Source organism: Hirundo rustica, chromosome 9, assembly GCF_015227805.2.
Source record: "Hirundo rustica isolate bHirRus1 chromosome 9, bHirRus1.pri.v3, whole genome shotgun sequence".
Classification (NCBI taxonomy): domain Eukaryota; kingdom Metazoa; phylum Chordata; class Aves; order Passeriformes; family Hirundinidae; genus Hirundo; species Hirundo rustica.
Window position 1 is genome coordinate 19,271,569 of NC_053458.1, and position 21,456 is coordinate 19,293,024.

General features: G+C 37.5%; 1 protein-coding gene across 1 annotated transcript in view; it reads left to right on the forward strand.

Annotated features, from left to right (window-relative positions):
• Positions 1-21,304, forward strand: part of LOC120756495 (uncharacterized oxidoreductase ZK1290.5) — a 46,283-nt gene extending 24,979 nt beyond the window's left edge. Inside the window, exons 4-9 of the mRNA XM_040072956.2 lie at positions 7,002-7,093; positions 12,094-12,276; positions 12,811-12,870; positions 15,068-15,169; positions 19,987-20,205; positions 20,674-21,304. Coding sequence (XP_039928890.1) covers positions 7,002-7,093; positions 12,094-12,276; positions 12,811-12,870; positions 15,068-15,163 — 431 coding nt within the window. The 3' untranslated portion in view covers positions 15,164-15,169; positions 19,987-20,205; positions 20,674-21,304. The remainder of the gene's footprint in view (positions 1-7,001; positions 7,094-12,093; positions 12,277-12,810; positions 12,871-15,067; positions 15,170-19,986; positions 20,206-20,673) is intronic.
• The last annotated feature ends 152 nt before the right edge of the window (positions 21,305-21,456 follow it).

Below are 21,456 nucleotides of genomic sequence, written 5' to 3' on the forward strand. Positions count from 1 at the left end.
TTTTACAGGAGCCAGATGACTCAGGTCACAGTCAGAGTGAAGAAGACTCTATCTGTACTGCAGTGCGGAGAGGTAGAGAATTCTAGATCTGTGTCTTTGTTCGATAGCCTCCATTTGTGTTTTCCTTTAAAGAGTTATGGGATAAACAGAGCTGAGGGAGAAGGGAGGAGAAAAATTCTAAAACTTGGTCAGTGAGACATTTGTGCATAATAACTGGTTATTTCTGTTGTAACAGCTGAAATCAACTAGAATACTTGTAATATCAAGGCTATGGTTTAAATTTTTGTGGTCTCAAAATTGTCCTTTTGTGAAATTATCTTCTCCAGTACCTCAGAACAGAGGCCAGGCTGCCTACAGAATGCATTCCAAAATACATACATTGAGTCATATATTCCCTTGAGAGCTGCAACATTCCTCTGTAGGCATTTGTTGGCTGGCAGATGAAAGCAGGGTGGCAAGCTGCTCTGACATGGGGAATAGTCACTCTATTTGCTCACTGGTAATTGGGCTGTTCCTAGCAAAGTGACCCTTTCCATAAGCAACGTCTTTGATGACCTTGATTTTGCCATTGTGGCTAGCCCATCATCTCAGCAAGCTTTTCATACACACATGCACATGATTACTCTACATAAAAATTCTGGGAAGAATGAGGGCTTCCAGCCAGGGCTTTTGCCTGAAGTTGGCAAGAGTTGTACTGTGGGGGTTGTTGTGGGTTCAGATCCCACTAGAACTCACTGCCATTTTACTAAAATTGTTTGCTTATCTTTTTAATGTTTAGCAGTGCAGCTTATGCTGACATGAAGTATCCTTACTTGCCTTAGAAATTCCTTGATGTGTCTTGACATATGTTTTTGTTATGGTTATGTGTGTGATTTGAAGAGAGTCCCATAAAGTAACAGAAATGGTTTAGCCCAGTAATTAAAGCGTGTAAACTTAGTTTTTGGAAAAAAGTTGGTTTTTTTAAACTCCAAGTGAGATAAGATATCTAATCAACCTTAATATTCTTACCATCTTCATTGTTAGGTGTAGACCAGGTCAGTCATCAAATTTCTTCCTCCATTTTCTATCTGTTCTTAAAAGTAGGAGGGAAAAAGGTTCAGTGAACCAAATACAGTTTTTGTACATCTGTCTACATGATGAACACCTGACAATTCAAACTGTTGTGTCACAGCTCCACAAAATGTTTGCCTCAAGGGTATTTATGGGAGTAGAAGTCATATGTGATTGTGTGTTCATAAGTTGCACTGAAGTTTTAATAAGCAGAAGCATTGTAACTTATTTGCTTAGAAATGGTTCTTTTTTCACACTGATAATATTCTGTCTGCACAGATGAGGATGTCTTGTGGGTTGTTATTATGAGAAGTAAAGTTCAGAGATGTGTTTTCATGGGGAGGTGGTTGCAGATGGGTTTTTGCACCACACCCTCTTTATCAGATAAGACAACAGTAAAGACATGGAAAAAAAATGTTGCACATATTTATGTTAAAGATCATAAAGAAACCTTCAGAATTTTAGTATCTTATTTAAAAACAAGGAATTACCATAGCAAAGGTTCTTTTGGTGCAGATGTAAAAGTGAGAATGAATCTAAACTTACATTAACATCTGTGCTCATTTGTTTTGCTCCTTTTTCTTTCTTAATGTCAAGGACTTAATGGTTATTCTAATTGTAAAAATAAACCTTCAGGAGACTTTGTTTCATGACTTACTGTAGTGTATGGTTTATGCCTTTCTGTTAGCAAGTGAATACTTTTTGTCAAAACTGTAAATAAGCAAGCTAAGCAAAAAGATTGAAAGTAAATCTTCAGAGTTGTGTACCCATACAGATGTGCCAAGAGATCCCAGTGTGCATACAAGAGCCTTGTGAAAAAGGCAATGTTGAAATATCTTTCAAAGGAATGTCCTTGTCCAAGATAACTTTTTTTTTTTTCCCTCAATAAATAATGCACATGACTTGTGGAAAGGGCATAATTTATCTGTTTTGCATATGTTGAAGTAAAGCCTTAGATTCTTAACTGTTTTAAATCAGCATTGATTTATTAACATCAGTTAGGTTTCTGAACTTCATACCACTTGGGAATCATTATCTTCTGTCATATGGAAGTCCAAAAAGTATTCCAGTTCAGGAAACTATTCCATCATAGTTTTAGGGGGAACAAACTGTTTAGAATCTTACCTATGTACTGTCTCTAATACCTCCAAAGTGCTCTTTTATGAGTACATATTCTGTTAGCCTCTAGGCACGTAGCTGAGTTGCTGATAATTTTGATCACATTTTCATGTCACAGGGTGTGTGACATTATAGAAGTAAGGTATGGTGGGATTGATTTTATCCCTTGTAGTGGATTGGGTTTTTTTATCTGGTCTGGTTTGTAATGTCAACTGTAAGGATAAAAAATATGTCAATATAACTAAAATACCATTGCATTGAAGTGGTTAGAATGAACAGCCAGGGTCGGAGACAATGTGCATTAAGCCAGTACTATGCTGCATTATGCTGTTTAGTTAGCCATTTAACAGTTGTGGAAACTGACTGCTGGTAATGAGTTTTCAGTCGGGAATTAACAATTGGAATTCTACTCATGCCTGCTCTCCTGTCGTCCTCATGGTTTATCATGGTTCACAGGTGACCTCTAACAGGAGTAATGGTCACAGAATTGCAGACAAGCACCTGTACTGTGGCAGTGAATAGGCTAAAAAGAAATCCTTTGGAGGAGGAAGCATGATTTGTGTCTTTGTGGTTTTGCCACAGTCTTCCTGTGTGTCTCAGAGAGGGGCACTTAGCCTGCTGGTGTCTGTGTGTTTTAGCCAGTGCTGTGAGAACACGTGTTATTTCACAGATTTAGAAGTTAATCCCTCACTGATTCTGTCTAAGAGTAGTCTGCTTTTTTTATCAAGGCTTTGGCTTTCAGTCTGCATGTGGGGCACTCTCAGCATTACAGCTTTGATTTAGCAAGTTTTGCTGAAATCAGATCTCTTACAGTTTCTATGAGTAGTGCAATTTACACCCAGCGTGCGTATCAGAGAGAATGTGGACCTTTCCAACCTGTGCAACCTTCCTTAATAAGAACACACTGACTGCAGTTGACCTCTTGTGAAAAGTAGATCCATTTGTGTTTTTATTCTGTGGCCTGAATAGAAGATATAACAGAATGGGCACTGTTCACTCGATGTGGGAATTCTCCCTTGCTCTGACTCATGTAGAGCAGCAGGGAGGGGGAGGAAAATGGGCTCCACAAACCCAGTATCCAGTTTTGTAATTTACAAAATCTTTTTCATCTGAACTTTGTATATTTCATATTCTGGAGGGTATTTAGAAGTTTGATAAAAGTCGTTAGTAGTGCTGGAGAAAGATAAGGCTCACTATTGTACTAAAACAGTGTTGTGGTGCCAAGACAGTATATTTATGCTTTTCTGTTGCAAGACTAACAGTGCCCATCAAACTTTGTATAATTTGGTATTATACAGAGTAAAGAGAAAAATACCAAATCATTCTAGTAGTTGCAATACAAAATACTTTAAGCTTAATACTCAACTATATTGCAAACCAGTCCATTAGCATGATGTAGTGCTTCACAGTAGCTGGGAGAAATACAGTGTGGTGAAATTACCAATGTGGTGGGGGTCAAGATTTTTTTTGTGCAGAATAGGAGAGATCCTTACTTTTTTCCCCATTATAGTCAACTGTTATTTTGCCCATATGTTTTCTGACGTGTCTTGCAGAGTTTCATGACAGGCTTTCGAAGCTGGATGAAATTTTCTGTTCCAGCATTGTGGTCAGTCAGTTTTTAGCATGCATAAAAGACCCAGTGTTCCTCCGTTTTTCTTTCAGCCTGTGAAGTCAGAGTTGCAAGGAATACAACAAAGCCTCAGAAGATATAACAGGAGCCTTTGGGAGCTAATGGGGAATTGCAAACTCTTTGTTTATTGCACCTGGCACTTTCTCAAAATCTGCTTCATAGGGGCTAGACCAATAATTTCCTCAAGCAGATAAGGAGGATGCTTTCTCCCCCTGAGTCAAAGCTCTGTGAGTTTGTACATAAGACAGTAAAAATGTATATTTTAAGGGTACTTTCTAGAGGGACTGTAGCTAATATATTGCAAACTTTTATCTCAGGAAACCTGAACTTCAGGACTAGTTAAAATCATTAAGTTAAAAGGAAGTATGGACTTTAAAACCACCTGCAATCACAACAGCTGTAACAACATGTATTGTGCCTGAATTGTCTGAAATGAGATTTTTAAACATTCTAAACAGATATTAAATTGGGAAAAATAATTTTAAAAAAAAGCTTGCCCCCATTTTCAAGAGCATTCTGGTATTTTTGAGACCCACACGGCAGGAGCTCTAGGGAATTTACCTTGGTGCTCCACGAGAGAGGAAATACAAGGAAATGTGTCCTCTGCATCTCCGAGGTTGTTTCAAGGCAATGAGTCAGGACCAATTGGCACAAGTTTCTCAATATACAGGTTTTTTACTTCGACTGTTGATATGATTTCATGGGTCTTGTTTGATAGACATAGTGACAAGTGTCAATCTGTCAGATGAAGCCCAGGAGCTAACCAGACCTTCTGTTTCTTACCCATCTTTTCTTAAATCTTCATTCTTAGGAATTAATCCAGAAGATGTAAATGTGGAAATAATTCTGTATAATCTTCTTAAAGGCAGTCTTTCTGAGATTTGGACAATGCAAAGCAACTGTGTTAATCTTCCATCAGGCAAATGGAAGCAATCCTCTAGAGCAGAATCCATTGACTGATTGTTCAAATTTAAGCTCTGTTTTCTAGTGTTTTGAATTCCTGTTTCCACCATGCATTGAAATATGAGTTTTTAATACAATGTGCAATTGTTTTTTTTTTTTTTGTATTTTATATTGCAATTTAATGCAAAAGTCAAAACACTTTAACTGTCATATATTAAACTGTAAGTAACACCAAAGCAATGGAATTGAAATGAATGGTTCTAACTTCACCCAAACCAAGTATGTGTGTTTAATGAAAGTGAAATGTTTTAAGCGTATTCCCTTAAAAAAAGTTCCATTAAAAAATTCCCTTAAGAAAATACTGGTTCTATAAAAACACTGAAATTCTAATTATCTCTCTGTTTTCTGGGGAAGATTTTACTTTCTTGGCAGTTTTGAATGAAGCTTTCTCTGTGGGATATCTCTAAACACATGAATGCTATAATACTGATTTTAGTAGGAATGGCTCAGATGACTTCTAATGCAGAAGGTAACTGACCTGAAATTTCTTGATGGGAAATCTAACACAATGGAACAGACTTCAAAGCCTCCTGTGAGAAATATGCTAGAAGCAAAACATCTTAGAGTATACTGTAGGGGGAAAAATGGAAGCTTTTTGTGAAATGTACTGTTTCACGTCTGTGGCCAAATTTTGTTTTATTTCAACCTGAAATGAAAGCTTTATTCTTCAAGGGCAATAATGGCATGTTTTTCATAACTCCTTAGCTTTCAACAATAGTGTATAATATTTTGGTTCACCATTGTGTTAAAATCATGTTTTTCTGACTGCTGTGGCATAATGATTTATTAGTGTTGACACTCCGGGGTTGTTTGTCAAAAGCTCAGCTTTTGCTCCTTCTGGCAGATTACATACAAATTATGTAAATCACTATAGTGTAGCTTTTTACCTAATTATGTTATACATCTTGAACAATGATAATTTCTGTAAGGGAAAGATGACTGACATTTTAGTTGTTAATTATATTTTTTCTTCTTTTGGAATTCCACGAAAGAAGCCATATTAAATGCGGTAGTATGTATGCTGGGTTTTTTGCTGCAGTTTATGCTTTAGCTTATGATGCTAAAATATGTGAAAGCTGATTTTATTTTTTTTAGGACTTTAACCATCTGTTTATACAAATTAGCAGTAAGCTGTAACTTCACTTACAGAATTTCACGGAGGAATAGAAAAATGTAATTTATTTTTTTGGATATAGATACACATGTCTATGCATTTTATAGAGTTGATCTGCTCAAATAAATACTGGATTAACAACAGTGATCAGACTTCTGTGTTCACACACAGAGACAGATTTTCTATCTCTAGCATTACAAACTGAAATGCGGCTCAAGTCAATCCAAAGTTCATGTATTGAAGAAATTAGTCTGAGCCATGGTGCACAGAGTGCACAAGGAGCCTAAGGAGACCCTCCTAGCCTTGCCCCAGCTGCCTTCCTTGCCAGCTGTGCTTAGCAAAGCAGAAGGACTGAACTATCCCAGACGAGTCAGGGCTGAAGGTGGTGGCAGGCCAAGGCTGGGAGTTGGCCTTTATCATATCTGAGGTTTGAAGCAAGACATCTGATTTCTGGCCTGTCAGCTCTTAATTTGTACACATGCATGAACATTTGAGATTTAATGAAAAAATATCCTTCATATCACCTGGGTCCCATTTGACTTCATTTGCTTGTCAGGAGCTGAGAAATCTAGCTACAGTTGTAAGCTTCCTGGTCCTTGCTAGATACTGCTCATTAAATTGAAGATTTTACACTGAGTTTTACGTAACATCTTGTGATGATCTAATAGAAAATAGGCCGTGTGACATGGTTTATTTGGGCTGCGTGTCCTTGGGTTGTATTGCTCACACCGTTTTAGTCTTCAGCAAATGTTCCACTTTCCTTTAGTTTTGGCAAGCTGCTTGGAACACCATTTCCTTCTTTTCATTCTGGTGGAGTCCAATTGTTCTTTGCTTATACTACGTTAGCCTTTCCCAGAATTTAGCCTAGAGTTTTTATACACTGGGGACTTTCCAGTGTGTTTAGATTATAAAATGGTTTCCTAATGTAACTGTGACAGAACCATGCTTTCAGATAACACTGTCAAACTAGATTTCAGTGCTGTTTTTCTGTGTTCCTTTGCGGTATTTTGCTCTACAGAAATGATGTGAAAAATAAATTTGTCTCTTGAAAATTATATTTTTCAAATCATCCACCCAAGTAGTTAGGATTGCTCCAAAACTTTTTCTTGTCCTGTTTTTCTTTAGGTTTGTGTAAATCAATTGGTGTAAGCAATTTTCTTATCAGCCATCTTGAGCAACTAAAGGAGGACTGTGTGATTACTCCACACGTTAATCAGGTGAGTAGATACATGTATTTAAAGTACCTGGGTTTGGGTTTTTACTTGGGTTTTTTTGGTTAGCAACCTCCTCCCCACTCCTATCCGTGAAAGGCTACACCCAAACTATTTCCTTAGTCATGCAATTTCTTTTTTCATTTCTATTTGCTTAATGAAAACCATTCAGGAAGATTGACCCGAAGGGTAGGGAAGTCCTTCCTCATATTTGTCCCATCTAGTTTTTCCCAGTCTACTTGTTTGAGTCCGGGGATAAGACACAAGCAAATGGTCCCTGTGACAGTTTTTTGATGATAACCAGTTTAGAAATAAAATTCAAGAGTCACAGAACATTTATCATCTTCAGAGTGAACCAGTTTTTGGGAAGCCTGTGTTCAAATACTTTTGTATTTCCTGTAAGCAACACTGAAAGCCTCAGTTGCATATCCATGTAAGGGTGCCCTTCCCTTGCTCCCCCCTCATTTCCTATTTCACGTAAATTCAGTGAACTCCTCATTTAGGCAGGTGCTGTGACAGCCCTGGCAGAATTTTTTTTGCTGCCCTAGGCAGATCTAGGATGGCCAACCTACGTACCGGCAGGCTGCCAGGGCGCTCGACAAATGTTCCCTTGTTGCAGGTTTCTGCCTACAGCTGTGCTGGAAGTTCGTGCTCCCATTCCTTCCACCTCCTGCCACAGAAAGTGTGTGTATGCTGACAGGGATGTGGGAACTGGAATGGATGGAGTGCAGACACACGCTTTCCCCCTTTGTACAGGTGGCCGGGATTTCTGGCAGCTGTTTATGGCTTAATGTCATTAACAGCCACAAAAGTGTTGCTCAGAGTGTGACTGTCAGAACCAAATAACTCTGATTTTAGCTGTCCACTATACTGAAGGTTACTAAAGGACATTTAATGTTAAATTAGCGTAAAACCGTATAAAATATTTAAATACAGTTATTCAAAATAAACCATTGAAAAATGTGTTAAAGTGGGCATGTTGATGACTGTTTGATAATTGGTGAATTTCCCAAGGTTCAAGTAATACACATCTACATAGACTTACTAGAGTTTGGCATGAATTGTTGCTGCCTGTTAAATAATAATAGCTTTTCAATGTTCTACTAAATCACTGCAAGCCAAAAAAATAGCGATTTTGGTTTTACCAACAGTGTCAAAATATTACCAGTCTTGCTTTTTCAGTGGTGTTCATAGAGACAAGCTGCTTCTTGGTGCTATTTGACAAAACTTTTTCTGAGGCTAAAAAAGAGAAGACAAAAAGTTGAGGTGGTAGTGATGCTGAGGGGTAGGAGAGGGCCCTTGCTAGGCATTTCTTTGAGATGCTACACAGCATCATTCTGAATTGAAAGCAAAAACCAACAATGAATTACCCATACCATTGGCAAGTGCTCCACCTTAAACAATTTTGTTATAGCATTAATTTATACATTTTTAGAGTTAAAGGAATTTTATAAACCATACTTCAGCTTATCCTCAAAAATGTATGTATTCTGTTTCTTGCCTAGTGTTGGAGAGTTACTGAGTCTGATGGTGAGTTCATTTAAGTACCATCAAATAAATAATGAATTTCTAATTCAAATTGGGACGGGAAATGCTGTATTGAATTCTTATTTTACTGTCCACATTATATAATAGTTTTTTCACTACATTTATGCATAAAATACTGTATTGTTTCGATGGACTTACTGAATATAAAACGTTTGCCAATAGTCATTGTATACAAAGTCTAAATATTGAAGAAACAAGTGGAGGAAAATACTTCCCTTTTAGAATTCAGGGTGTTCTTACAACAGTCCCCTTGTGATGTTAAAATTGAAAGTTGTTTTTTTTTTCTGTGAAGAGGAGAAGGTAGGGAGGCAGGAGAACTAAGAAATACTTCTGATTTACAACCCAAGTTTTAAGTACTGCCTTTCTTCTCAGTTCCTGGGAAAAAACCAGTATCATCATGTTTTTTAAAGCAGTAGGAAAGGCCTGTCTTTTCAAGAATAGGGTATTGCTGAGTTATTTATTAATAAGCAAGCACCTTTAAAAATTTTAATATACTACTAAAAGTACTGGTAAACACTGTAAAATGATGGTACTTTATTCTAGCATCATGTAGAATGAAACTTACAAACTAGAAGTTCCAGGTTTGTGTGCCAGAGTTTTGTAATTGACTTGGCAGTAGGAAGTTTGGATTTATGCTCAAAGAAATCTTTGAAGTCTCTCTGAAGGCTCACAGCCCTGTCACTCATTATGGGAAAAAAATATATTTTATAAGCATTTAATAAATATGTTTCATTTATTAAAGCGATGCACTGAACCCAAATATAAACTGTTCCTCTATGAATTCCATGTAGGAATGTTCATCAGCATTTTTCCTGGAGAAGTGTGAATTACTGTGTAATGACCTCAGAGAGACTTGGTTATGTTGTTGATATTGCCATTAATATTGAGCTCTATTGTGTAAATTTGTACAAGGTAGAAATGCATATGAGACATTAGAAAGCAACCCCTTTGTACATAAACTCACCTAAACTGTTCCTCTATATAGAAAATATTCACAGGCTTTTATTTCAGTTTCATAAAGACAAAAAATTGTAAGACGGCATTTCCATTGAGAAAATTACTGAATTCCAGATGTGCAGAAAGTTTATCACGTGAGAAGGACCACAGCAGGGTGGAGAGAGCAAGGTCTCTGTGCACCACCATCTGAGGTGTGACTTTCTAGTCACACATGAGGCCATGTGTCAGGGTTGTTAATAGGCTCAACTTTTCCCCATTTGCTGTGACTGTTGTAAAAGACCAGTGCTTTCGCTGGAGGTCCCCTGTGGCTGAGCATGTAGCAGCTGTGAAGTTCTGTAATGTGAGCTGCAAACTGTTCATTAAAGAGATGCCAGTTTTTACACGCCAATCAGTCAGGTTACAGTGCCAGAAAAGATCAAGATCTTCCTCTGCCATCATGTGACAGACAGCTCACCCCTGAGAAAAGTCTGGTGATGAAAATAGAAAGGGTGGGGCAAGACAGGAAGCAAGAATTGTTATTTTGAGGGGAAGCAAATGTTGACCACTCACCTTATGCCTCTTGTAGCTCAGGATCCTAGTGGCTTGCATTCAGATGCTGTCAGAACCTTCCAGAATATTTTCATTTAAAAAATTTTATTTCAAAAGTGCTTATTTTATTTGATGCATTTGATGATTTTAGTAGTATGTTTAAGAAGAAAAATACTTGCTTCTACCAGCACAAAACTGCATGTGTCAAAGATTTGATTCACAAAATTTGGGAGTCTCTAGATTCAGTGAAAGGCACAAAGCATGATCTTTTCAGGTGGGAAGTAGTTGTTGCTATGTATTCTGCATGTGAAGCAAGCAGGTGATATCTCAGCATACTGCTCTTGATTTAAACATTTCTGGTGAAACCTGGAACTGTGCTGCCTGGAATCTTACTAGACCAGCAGGTAAATTCTACTTGCAGTTTAATTAGTAGTAAATGCTGAATGAGTCACATGATGCCATAGAGGCACTGCACAAGTTTCAGCATTTGATCCTAAATACATCATTCTTTATTTAATATTTTCTGAGCTACGTTATTTGCTATACTTACTGTAAAGAACATCTGCTAAAATTGCTTATTGCTCGTGTAATAATCCAGTAATACACCCTGCTTGCTCTTTTATTTCTCCCCTCGTAGTTTTGCGTAGATACAACGAGACTATTTCATATCCAGCTCAGGTGCAAACAAGTGAATAACTCTATGACCTAAGCACTGCTCTTACACATATAAACATGAAATACAAAGGGTACTCAAAGGTCAAGAAACATCAAAGGTTGAAGACATGGATGTCTGCTGCTTGAACCTTGTTCCCGAGTCCACCTAGTAATTTAGATCATAGCAGCTTTAGGCTGACTCAGCCCAGCCTTCCAGGGGCACAGTTTTTTCTCAGCTCATATTGAATGACTGCCAGCCTATTGTTCCTGACTATTGTTGTCTGAAAAGACAACATGTACTAAAGATGAGAAACAGGAAAGGTTCATTTGTCCTCTTTGAGACAGGAGAAATTTTCCAGATTCCATGTATTGAGGTAATTGCTCAGAAGAGTATTTTTCTTCAAAATGCATAAGAGTTCAGTCCCTGGAACAGTGCTGATGACCAGTCACAAAAATACATCACATGATTTTGTATAAGAAAACACTACCCACTTGCATCTAAATGCAGAGTAATGTATGCTTCTCCCAATGAATATACTGTGAAATAATTATTTAAATAACTTATTAAGGAACATTATAGAGTTTCTTTTCTGGCTTTACCTACGTGCCAGAATATGTCTCTCCTCTGAGATCATTACTGTCCGATAACTTCTTTTTCCTTTTGCTCCCAACAACTGTGTCTTTTTAGCTTATTACTTTTCCTCTTTTAACTGATCCTTGGCAATTTGTGATCTTCCTTCTTACAAAGGATCTCCTTCACACGTCATTCCACAGCATGATTTCTTCCCTGCACAAGCTGATGGTGAGACCACACAAAGAATGCAGGATTTGCCATGCGCAGTCCATGCCAACAGGTCAGGTCCTCGCCCTAAGCAAATTGTTCTGGTTGGACACTTGCAAACCCAGCCCCTGCCCAGCCCCCTCCCCTCACCTGGGCAATTCAAAGATCATTAGAAAGACCATTTTATTGGTCTCAAAGCACCAGTAAAATGACGTGATGCTGACTTCCACTGTGCATTTGTATATATATCTTGAAAACAGAGCAATAGTGAAAGTCCAGCTGCAGGTCAGGCAGGTAACTGCACATTGTTTCTGAGGAAAAATAAAATACTGTGGTGCCAGTTACTGGTAAAATATGTGATTAATACCTTTCATGTTATCTTCTAAAACTAATACCTTACATCTATTTCCCAGAAGCAATGACTTCATGCATGTTTTATTTTTAAAACAAGAGAGAAATTATTTTCATTTTTTATTGATGTTTTCTAAAAAATGTACTCTCAGTGTTTTTACCAAAAGTTTATTTCTATTTATCTAAGGTTGAATACCACCCTTTCCAAAGACCTCAGGAGCTGGTTGATTATTGTAGGAGCAGAGATATTGTTTTTGAAGGCTACTGTCCTTTAGCCAAAGGTGAAGCGCTCACTCATCCTACAGTCATTGAGCTGGCGAAGAAATATGGCAGAACTCCAGCACAGATTTGCATACGCTGGAGCATACAGGTAATGGAGGGTGGTAATAAAAACGTATCTCCTTTCTCAGGAAAAACATGCAAATAGTTTGGGGGTTGTGCATCAAGCCAGAATTTATACAGAAAGTGTTTCTGCTTTCAGTACGTTGACACTGTGTGAACTGATGGCTGTACTGGAAATTTAGAATGTAGTACACAAATCACGCCAGTATTTCAAATATTAATTATTTTAAATAATCTGGTTGTAGAGAATAATAGCCACCAATAAGAGGTGTTTCCAAAGTAAATGTTACAAGCATTATCCCTCATCATTCAATTTCTGTCATTCAATACAAAGTAGTAAGCACTGAAATGATGTATTGAGTTTATATACACCACGTAATGTGCTGGAAATCGATACAGTGTATATAAGTGCAGTTGTAAAAGGCATAGAGAAATGTCAGTGTCCCCCAGACTATGAAATTAAAGCCTCAGAAGATGCAAGGAATTTCTTGTAATGGTTTGAAGATAGATAATTTTCTTAAAATCTGCAGATTTTAGTGATAAGAAGCATAATTCTTTTCAGAATGGGATTGTCACTATTCCAAAGTCAACAAAGGCAGAACGGATAGAGGAAAACTGCAAGGTAAGATTTGGTTATGCACTCAAGTCTGACTAAGATCCAAGTAAGCGGTTAAGATAAATGAAGGGTTTTAATATTATGGTTTGCCTTCCCATTTTCCTTCAACTGGGGTAACTCAGTCAAAATTGGCAAATGATGCTACCATGAAATGACCATGACTTAGGAAAAAACTGTAACTCACAAATACCAGAAAAAATCTGGACATCTAATCACTGTGTATAAAGAAAAATCTGTAGAAGACCTTTTATAGTTGATCTTTGTAATTAATAGCTCTATATATTACGTGTAGAACATTGTAGAACATCCAAATCTGATAAAGGTTACATTCTTTTTGTGATAGGCACATAGGTCAAATGGAAGGAGTTTGGATGCTATGCATAACAGTTTATGAAAGCTTTAAAACTCACTTGGGGATAACTCCAACATAAAGACCTTCCAAGGAAATCACAGTCCTACAAGCGCTGACTCTTCCCCTACCTTCTCCTTCTACTCAGTGTGTAGAAAAGCTTCCAGCATGAAGGGGCAGGACAAAGAAAAGTGGGAATGAATGAGAATTGGCAGCGTGATTCCTTCCCTGCACCTTTTTAAAATTTCCTTTTCTTGTTGAATAGTTTTTATTCATTACTTGCTTTGTCTCTCCATTTCTCTAAACTGAAAGTGTTCTTTCTTTAGAGTAGGCAAAACCACAATTTATTTCCAAAAATACCATAGGGGTATGAACTGCTATGGCAAATCTAGAAGAAACTTTGCAAGAGGACAGGAAACTTCTGTCTGCTATTTTTATCCTTCTCTGTGTGTGTGTGAGTGTGTGTGTGTGTGTGGAGGTGTGAATCAATACACATGTAATGAGAATTTCTGCTGGTGGCCATGCCTGTTTATACATCTCCTGCCTTGACTGTTTATTCTGACATACGCACTGCCTTCTGTGGTACAAGCACAGCTGCTTGTGGTACAGTACTGGGAACCAGATCAGAGAACAAAAGCAGTTTAAAAATCCTTCCATATACTTTGATTTTCCCTGATAATAATTGAAATCCAGATTAATTTCACCTTTTACAGAGTTTACTCTATGGCACCACCAATTCATTTCACACAGCTGAGGGAATGTGTTACATCTGAACTTAAAACACTGAAGATTGAGAAAGGAAGGAACTGGCACAGTCACTGAGTGTTGTTTATCACATCTCCCTTCTTTTTCTTTCCTTCATGTTTTTGTGCTGGCCTGAGTGTCTACCACTCCTGGTCAAGTTGGTCCTCATTAAACCCTCAGGATATAATACACAGGGTTTCTAGTTCTTTGACTGGTCCCTGGTTTAAGCTTAAAAGACTTGAGAGAGCACTGAGATTTGACTACAAGGATCATTCCAGAAGAGTGGTTGCTGGATAATGCAAGATGGGAGGAGTTCATTTGGCTACAGTTCAGGCTCCACAGAATCTTTTTATTGAGCACAGAGGAGCTCTGACAAAGAGAACAGAAGCAACTTCCTGATGATAATGTCTCAATAGGACACCTGCTAAGAAAGCACTGACACCATCGTTCACATTGCAAGTGTGGCCACAGGAGAAGGTAGTGGCTGTAAGAACCTGTGTTTGAAGACAGGTGATTGCTTTCAAGTTTGAGTTAGTACTGAGGCACTGTAGTAGTCTTTCTGTATTTAGCAGATTTGTGAGAGTTTTGTCAAAGTAAAGTCATAGAAAAGACAGACACAGTCTTTGGCTTGTTAGCTTTCTGAATGTCCTGATACCTTCTAAAAATTCTCTTTGTCTAAAGTTCTGAGAAAGAGAACTGTAACACTCCAAACATTGAACATTGGGATGTAAGTGAAATACTGAGCTCATTCTTCCAAAGAGATTGCTGTCAGGGTATTCCTATACCTACTTCTGGCAGTGACAATTGAGAGGGTTGTCAAAAGCAGCTTTGATACTACCCTTGTCTTGGATCCTTGCCTGAGGCCAGAGTGCTACAAAACCATCTTAACAGTCTGCAAATAAAAATGAGTCACTAAGGGAGCAAAAGACCCAGTGGAACCTGTCAGCTTGATGGAGTATTTTTCTATGACAAAATATAAGAAGAATATTCAGAAGGAAAAATGTATAAAAATTGGGCCTCAAATTTAAATGAATCTTGGTCAGTTAAACACTAGAATATATATCAGGTTGTTGATTCTGTGTTCATTATGTTAATTATATATTCCCACAGGTGTTTGATTTTACAATAGCAGAAGAGGATGTTGAAATTCTGAATGGAATGCATGATGGGAGACATGTTTCCTGGGATCCAACTTTTATTGAGTGAATCAAGGTTTGAGGGTTTTTTGCTTTCTCAGGGATCAAACCACGTAATTTCAATTCAGAGACGGTTACAGTAAGAATCTAATCAAGATAGTGATGTCTGCTAATAATGATCACTGATCAACATTGGCAACAGACAAAAGATACTTTTGAGGATAGCGCTTTTGTGCAACCCTCAAAGAGATTTTATATTTCCATATCGAATGCTGTTCTTCAGTTCATTGAAGTCCATGCAAAGATTCCTATTTATACCTTGGACCCTGCTGTTTAATTCAAAAGAGGAGATACTCCTTGAAAAATGTAGGGCAAAAGTGCTCCCTGCTAGTGTGCAATATAGGTGTTGGGTATGAAGTAATTTTTCAAGTACTTTATTAGAGAAATACAATATAGGAAGAAGAAAAAGCTGCATGGAAAAAAAAAGTTAATGCCATTACCATAACAGTATTTATTTTGTACAATACACTGCAAATCTCCATCAAAAATATAATCTCATTGTAATCCACAGTATCTGAGCAGCACCAAAAACGTTTTATGCATATCACAGCATTACTATGGCATTGACTCAGAGAGTTCTATGCATATTACCTACTAGCCTGTAGATAAACCAAAGCAGAAATCTTTCCAGACAAGTCCAGGTACAAATTAACTATTTGCAGGGCAGAGAGGTGAGCAGCAAGTGCCAAGACCCAAAAGGACATCTTTGTTATTACTTACTGGAAATTGGGATGAGTTTTTGGTAGAATGAATTTTGTCAGAATTAGTTTAGCTTTCATTTTGGGTTTGTTCAGGAAATTCCATTAAGAAGCCATACTGTTCCTCAGATTTTCTTACAAAATAGTTATCTCTATAGAAAGATGAATATGGATATATGTAGCTCACAAATCTGTTTGGAGAAATATGCCTGCAGAATCTGTTGGATTAGTATTCAACTTGCAGTTGCATTGGTTTGATATTTTAGGAGTTCCTGTGTCTAGAAAGGTATGGAAAATCTGATTATGATTTATATTGTGTTTGGACTTCCTGAGGCAGTTTTCCCAGTGCTGTTCTGCTTTAGTCATATTGTGAAACAAAGCTCCTTAGCTTTTTATCAAGAAGTGACTTACAGCAATCACATATTCTAGCCTGCATTGTTTGTCCTCAAAGCAGAGCTTCTATACAGCTTGGCTAAAATCCAGACAAATTTACCTTTTGGATAACAGCTACTCAGAATTATTGTCTAGTTTTTTCTCCTGGTAAACTTGTCCACAAAAATTTGTCTAGATTTGCCTCTAGAATAAGTTCTATGAAAAACAAGGTATTGTATGAAATGCTGTTCCCTAATACCTGCACAGTGTGTTTCTGAGAAATATACACAATCTCCAGAGCAAGGTTATTTTCTAGTTTCAAGCATGGCCTGCAGTCTGGGGGCCTCCAGTACCTGGGAATGCCACTCTTAGGTGTCTAAGAACACCTCTGTACCTGGCTCAGCTGTTGTGATGACAGTAAGGCTCATTTATAAAACAAATGTAAATTTTTTTTTTTTTTTTTTTTTTTTTTTTTTTTTTTTTTTTTTTTTTTTAGCTTTTGCATAAAACTGTGGCAATGTCTGAGTGAAAGTTGGAAAGATTGTCCAGAAATAAACCTTTCTACCACTGGCTATCATTTAATGCTGCTTTTGAAGAGTCACTTTCTAGAACAGTGCTTTAGCAGTATGAAAAAAAAAAATTGAACTGTGCTGTTGAGGGACTCCTTGCTTCACAGTATATCTGAATTAATAAAACAAGGACTAGAAGTGACTCATGTACCTGATATTCCCTAAATATGGCTTTTGGCAGTGATGACTTTCTAAAAATTTACAAAGCACAGGTTGCAGTTTCACCTCTAGTCCTCTCTAAAGAAACAGACATTGCATCAACATACTGCTTCCAACATAAATGATGTGTCAAAGGAACCAAATCTTTATGGAGGTTAGCAAATTCTAGCTCCAGTATTACCGAAACAGGGTCAGTTAGGACTAGCTGCATGGCTAGAACTCCATGCTCATAAGAACACTTCTAGGTTTTTGCACTTGATTCTGACTGATCACCTCCCTGTTCTGAGCTAATTGGAATTAAACCGGATTTTCTTGCTAATGCCCCACATAGGTGACCTTAGGCTACTGTGAGAATGGCTTTGAATTCCTTAATATATTTCAGTGTTCCTTCTGTCAAAGAGTTTTTACTATGTTTTTGGTGTCTGCACCTGCTTTTGTGAGGAAGGCAAGCCACCCTTTTCTCAGTCTAGGTCATGGTATCTAAGTAGTTCAGTGAGTAATGAGAGGAATAGTATTACTAAAAAAGCATTCTTCCTAAGGAGTAGTTGTGGCAAGTTACAGTTTTAATCTGATAGTTTTCTAATTACATTCAGGGTGAATTCTTGTTGGTTCAGGACTTTTTTTTTGTGTTGGGTTTCTTTTTCATTATTATTTTGTAATCTTTCCTAGCTTTTCCACTGCTGCCAATTAGTGCCTTTGGAACTACAGAAGAGTTTAATTTTAGCTATGTGAGGTGTAATTTGAGACGATGCAAGATTTTAAATGCTGGGACTCAGCCGACTCAAGCTATCTTTCTCCCAGGTGTGATGAGCAGTTTTGCACATTGTGCCTCACTAATAGCCATTGTTTCTGCTAGAAGCTATAATTGCCCAAGAGTCTGAAACCCTGTTATCTCCTGTGGCCTTGGGATAGATCACTGAAGCTTCTTCCCTTGACTGTGGTATTCACAAGTTTTATATCATGTTTGTTAATTTAGAATCATTGAGCAAGTCCTCTTTTACTTTTGGTGAGGTTGCAGAAGTAAACACAGAATTGGTGGATTCGTATTTTATGCTCCTATACAATTACACTGGCATTACTCTGGCAATAATAATTTTCTTCTTAAGCAAAGGCTGCTAAAGAATAAATCCACATCACCTCATCTAAATGAACCTTTCTAAAGTATTCCCAACATTGATCAAAGAAATAAGACAACTAATAAGAAATTGGCAAGTGAACTAACGAGATTTAGGAGTAGTAGGGAGGAGTGATTTATGGTAAGAGATGCAGAACACTGAAGACCAAAAGGGTATAAAAGTGCTGGACATACAAAGCCAGAAAGTTTATTTCTGATTTTTATTTCTTCTTTGGTCAGTTAGCCTAGAGGTGCTCATTTTTTAAGGTTTTGCTTTGTTTAAAACTCAGAATTTATCCTTCAAGTGAATTCTTGGAATTATATGCATATTCTTCCCCAGGGTTGAAATTCTTCCTCTTGGTTCTTATTTCTGTAAAACAAACTTCCCCTAGAGAGAAAATTTGTTCACATTTCTACAGTGACCCATTTTAAGATACATCAATGCATCCGTTTTATCTGTAACCCATCAACTTGCCAATAAGTTCAGGGAATACACCAAAAAACTGAATGAACTTTTTCCTCCCTATCATGTAATTTATGGTATTGAGTGATTGGGACACTCCTTCTCAGTTGAGATAAACCATTACTTAAAATAAGATGCAATTTATCAGTGCTATCTACCTAAATGCAGTCAGCTGCCTTTCCAGGAGCTCTGTGACTCCTACTGGAAGGAAACTCTTGAAACAAGTAAGGAAAAGAAAAATATAAACTAAAAGTCAGTGGAAAGGGTGAGGCCATTTTCTTGCAGTCAAGTAGCTTCCTGCCTGACTCTGAGTAGCTCCCTCTCCTAATTTTCTTGCTTCTTTCTGGTTTTCATCTCTTATATTACTGGAGATGAAGGCGCCTAAGAATGTTTCACTGGAAAATAATGGAAATGTGTTTTTAAAGTGAACATTCAGATTATTATTTTTTTTTAATCAGGCTGCAGAAGTGTTTCTATCACACCTCCCCCCAACACGACTTCCAAGGCATTATTTTCTGAGTGTAGCATGTGTAGAAAATAAACTGTAATACTGGTAAGTTCACACTTAGTGCTGGGCCAAGCCAACTGCATAATATTCACACCTCAGTGGTTAACCCGTGCTTTTGAAAATGAGGGTAAAGGTGGTGTAGCACTTGCTGCTACTGATTGAATCCAAGGCAGTTAACTCTTTCCACATCGCCATACCCTTCCCAAAGCTTTGAAGCTCACCTCTCACTGTTGTGCATTGGGTAAAAACAACAGATAAGCCGACCTTCTGATAATTTTTTGTGTTGCTGTGTTGGGAGACTTTTTCTGTACCTAGTTTTTTAACTTTTTGCGGCCTCCAGTAAAAGATACCTACACACTTGAAAGAAGATGTTGATTATGTGCACTGTGTTTCCCAGTGCTGTAAGGTGTATCCCTCTGTAAGGCACTGGAGGTGTGGCCAGCGTTGCAGGATGTGCCTGTCAAAGGAGCACATCTCAGTCGCTGTGTCCAAGAGGAATGTGTGTGATCCTGAGAGTGCTTGGCCAGCCAGTGCCCTTTGAGGAACATTGTGTAGCTGAACTACTAGTAGGAAGTTCAAGAGTATATTGGCAGTTTTATCATCCTGTTAATGACTGCTCCGTATATTAAAGTGTGTTACAGCTTAGGGTACAATGATATCCATGCAAGCTATTGCATGTCACTTTCTCAGCTACTTAAATTCTTTCCCTTCAGACTTAGACTTTTCCTAATAATATATTAAGCTTAGTGAGCTAAAAATCAAGTACAGATTCTCACAAAAAATGAATATAGTGAACTTTTTAAAGTTGCCTTTTAAAATTAAAAAGGTCATTTAATTAATATCATTTATCAATACCAAAAACTTAAAACCAGACCCTGCAGAATACAGGTACTGAAAAAATATGTCTTTGCAATGTTCTCGTGACATTTTTTTTTCTTTCTCCAAACCAGGTTTTTAATTCTAATCTGAAGAAAGAGGATACCGAATTTTTGAACACTGTGAATATCAACAGAAAATTAATTCATCTAACCTATTCCCTGTGGAAAGAATAATTTAAAACCAGATTGTTCTAAACAGGAAGTTATATAACTGAAACATTAATTTTAACTGAACAATAAATCTGACTTGTTCTCTTATGTATTCAGTATACTCAAGAATCAATAGAAATGGTTTGTATTTACTCTTAAGTTAACAAATTAATAAAATAATTTCATTTACTCTTTGTAGCTTTCTTACAAATACAGAAATACTTCCAGCATCTTCTCTGCTCTCTTGGAGATTTCTGGTATAGTCTTCCAGTATGGGTTGAGTTATCTCACAATATTATAATTTTCTTCTGCCTGCATGCACTTCATTTAAGGTGTCATTTGAACCCATCTGAACAAATTAGTTAGGCGTATTATTTTCCTTACAGATTTTGAAAAGTATCAATTACTTGAAGGCACATAAGAGCATGCTACAACACTTGTAAATATTGACAAATTATACAAAATATGGAATATTTGTTCCGGGATTGCAGCAGAATAATGAATCCAACTTTTATATTTCTTCTAGTCATGAGAATTATGAGGGATTCTGCAGGCCATTCTTGATATTTTCTTGGTGACCAAACCTGCTCTCTGGTACTGTTTTCACAGATCTCCTGTCATGACCCAGCACTTCAGAAAGGAATGGCTCCCTTTGTGACCTAAGTTGCATCAGAATGAATAAAAGTAGTTTTTGCTTATATGCTCAAAGACTTTTGAAAGTGCAGAAGAATGACGTGCTGGAGAAGAATCCTTTGCTAATCTCTCTTGCAGGGATTGTCACTATCTTTACAAGATGGATAGTGTTCAGACACTCCGCTGATGCAATTGTGAGTTGTCCAGCTGCGCTGGGAGAGTTCGGTCTGGTGGTGTCAGAGGCCACCAGTCTTTTGATATGCAGGCATTGGGTGGACCCCAGCTTACAGCTTCTTTTCTGACAAGATCAAAGCATTTTCCTGCAAGGAGATTGCTCTGTGACTAGCCAGGTTTCTGCAATCCCCACCACGCTAAGCTCTCACTGGAAGTTCCACAAGAACTTTGGCTGCCACACACTGTCATTATCTTCTTGTGACTGTTCATGACTTCCCTAAAGCATGAGTTCGTGCTCATCCTGAAAACTACCTAAAAGCATATACATACTCAGGATCCCTGTGAAAAATGCATCTGCCTCTTTACGCTAGTAGACGTATTGCAGATCATTTTTAAACCAATTTAACCAGGTGAGGCATCTGTTACATATCAGTTTGGTGTCCAGATGTGTGCAGCCTTTCTGCTGGCATTTGACTGAGACATGCATTCTGATTATTTCTGAAATGCATTAATAATATTGTGTTGTTCTTTTTCCTTATTCTGACCATAGGCAATTCCAGTGTCGAGTTCTCAAAGGAGCTATAT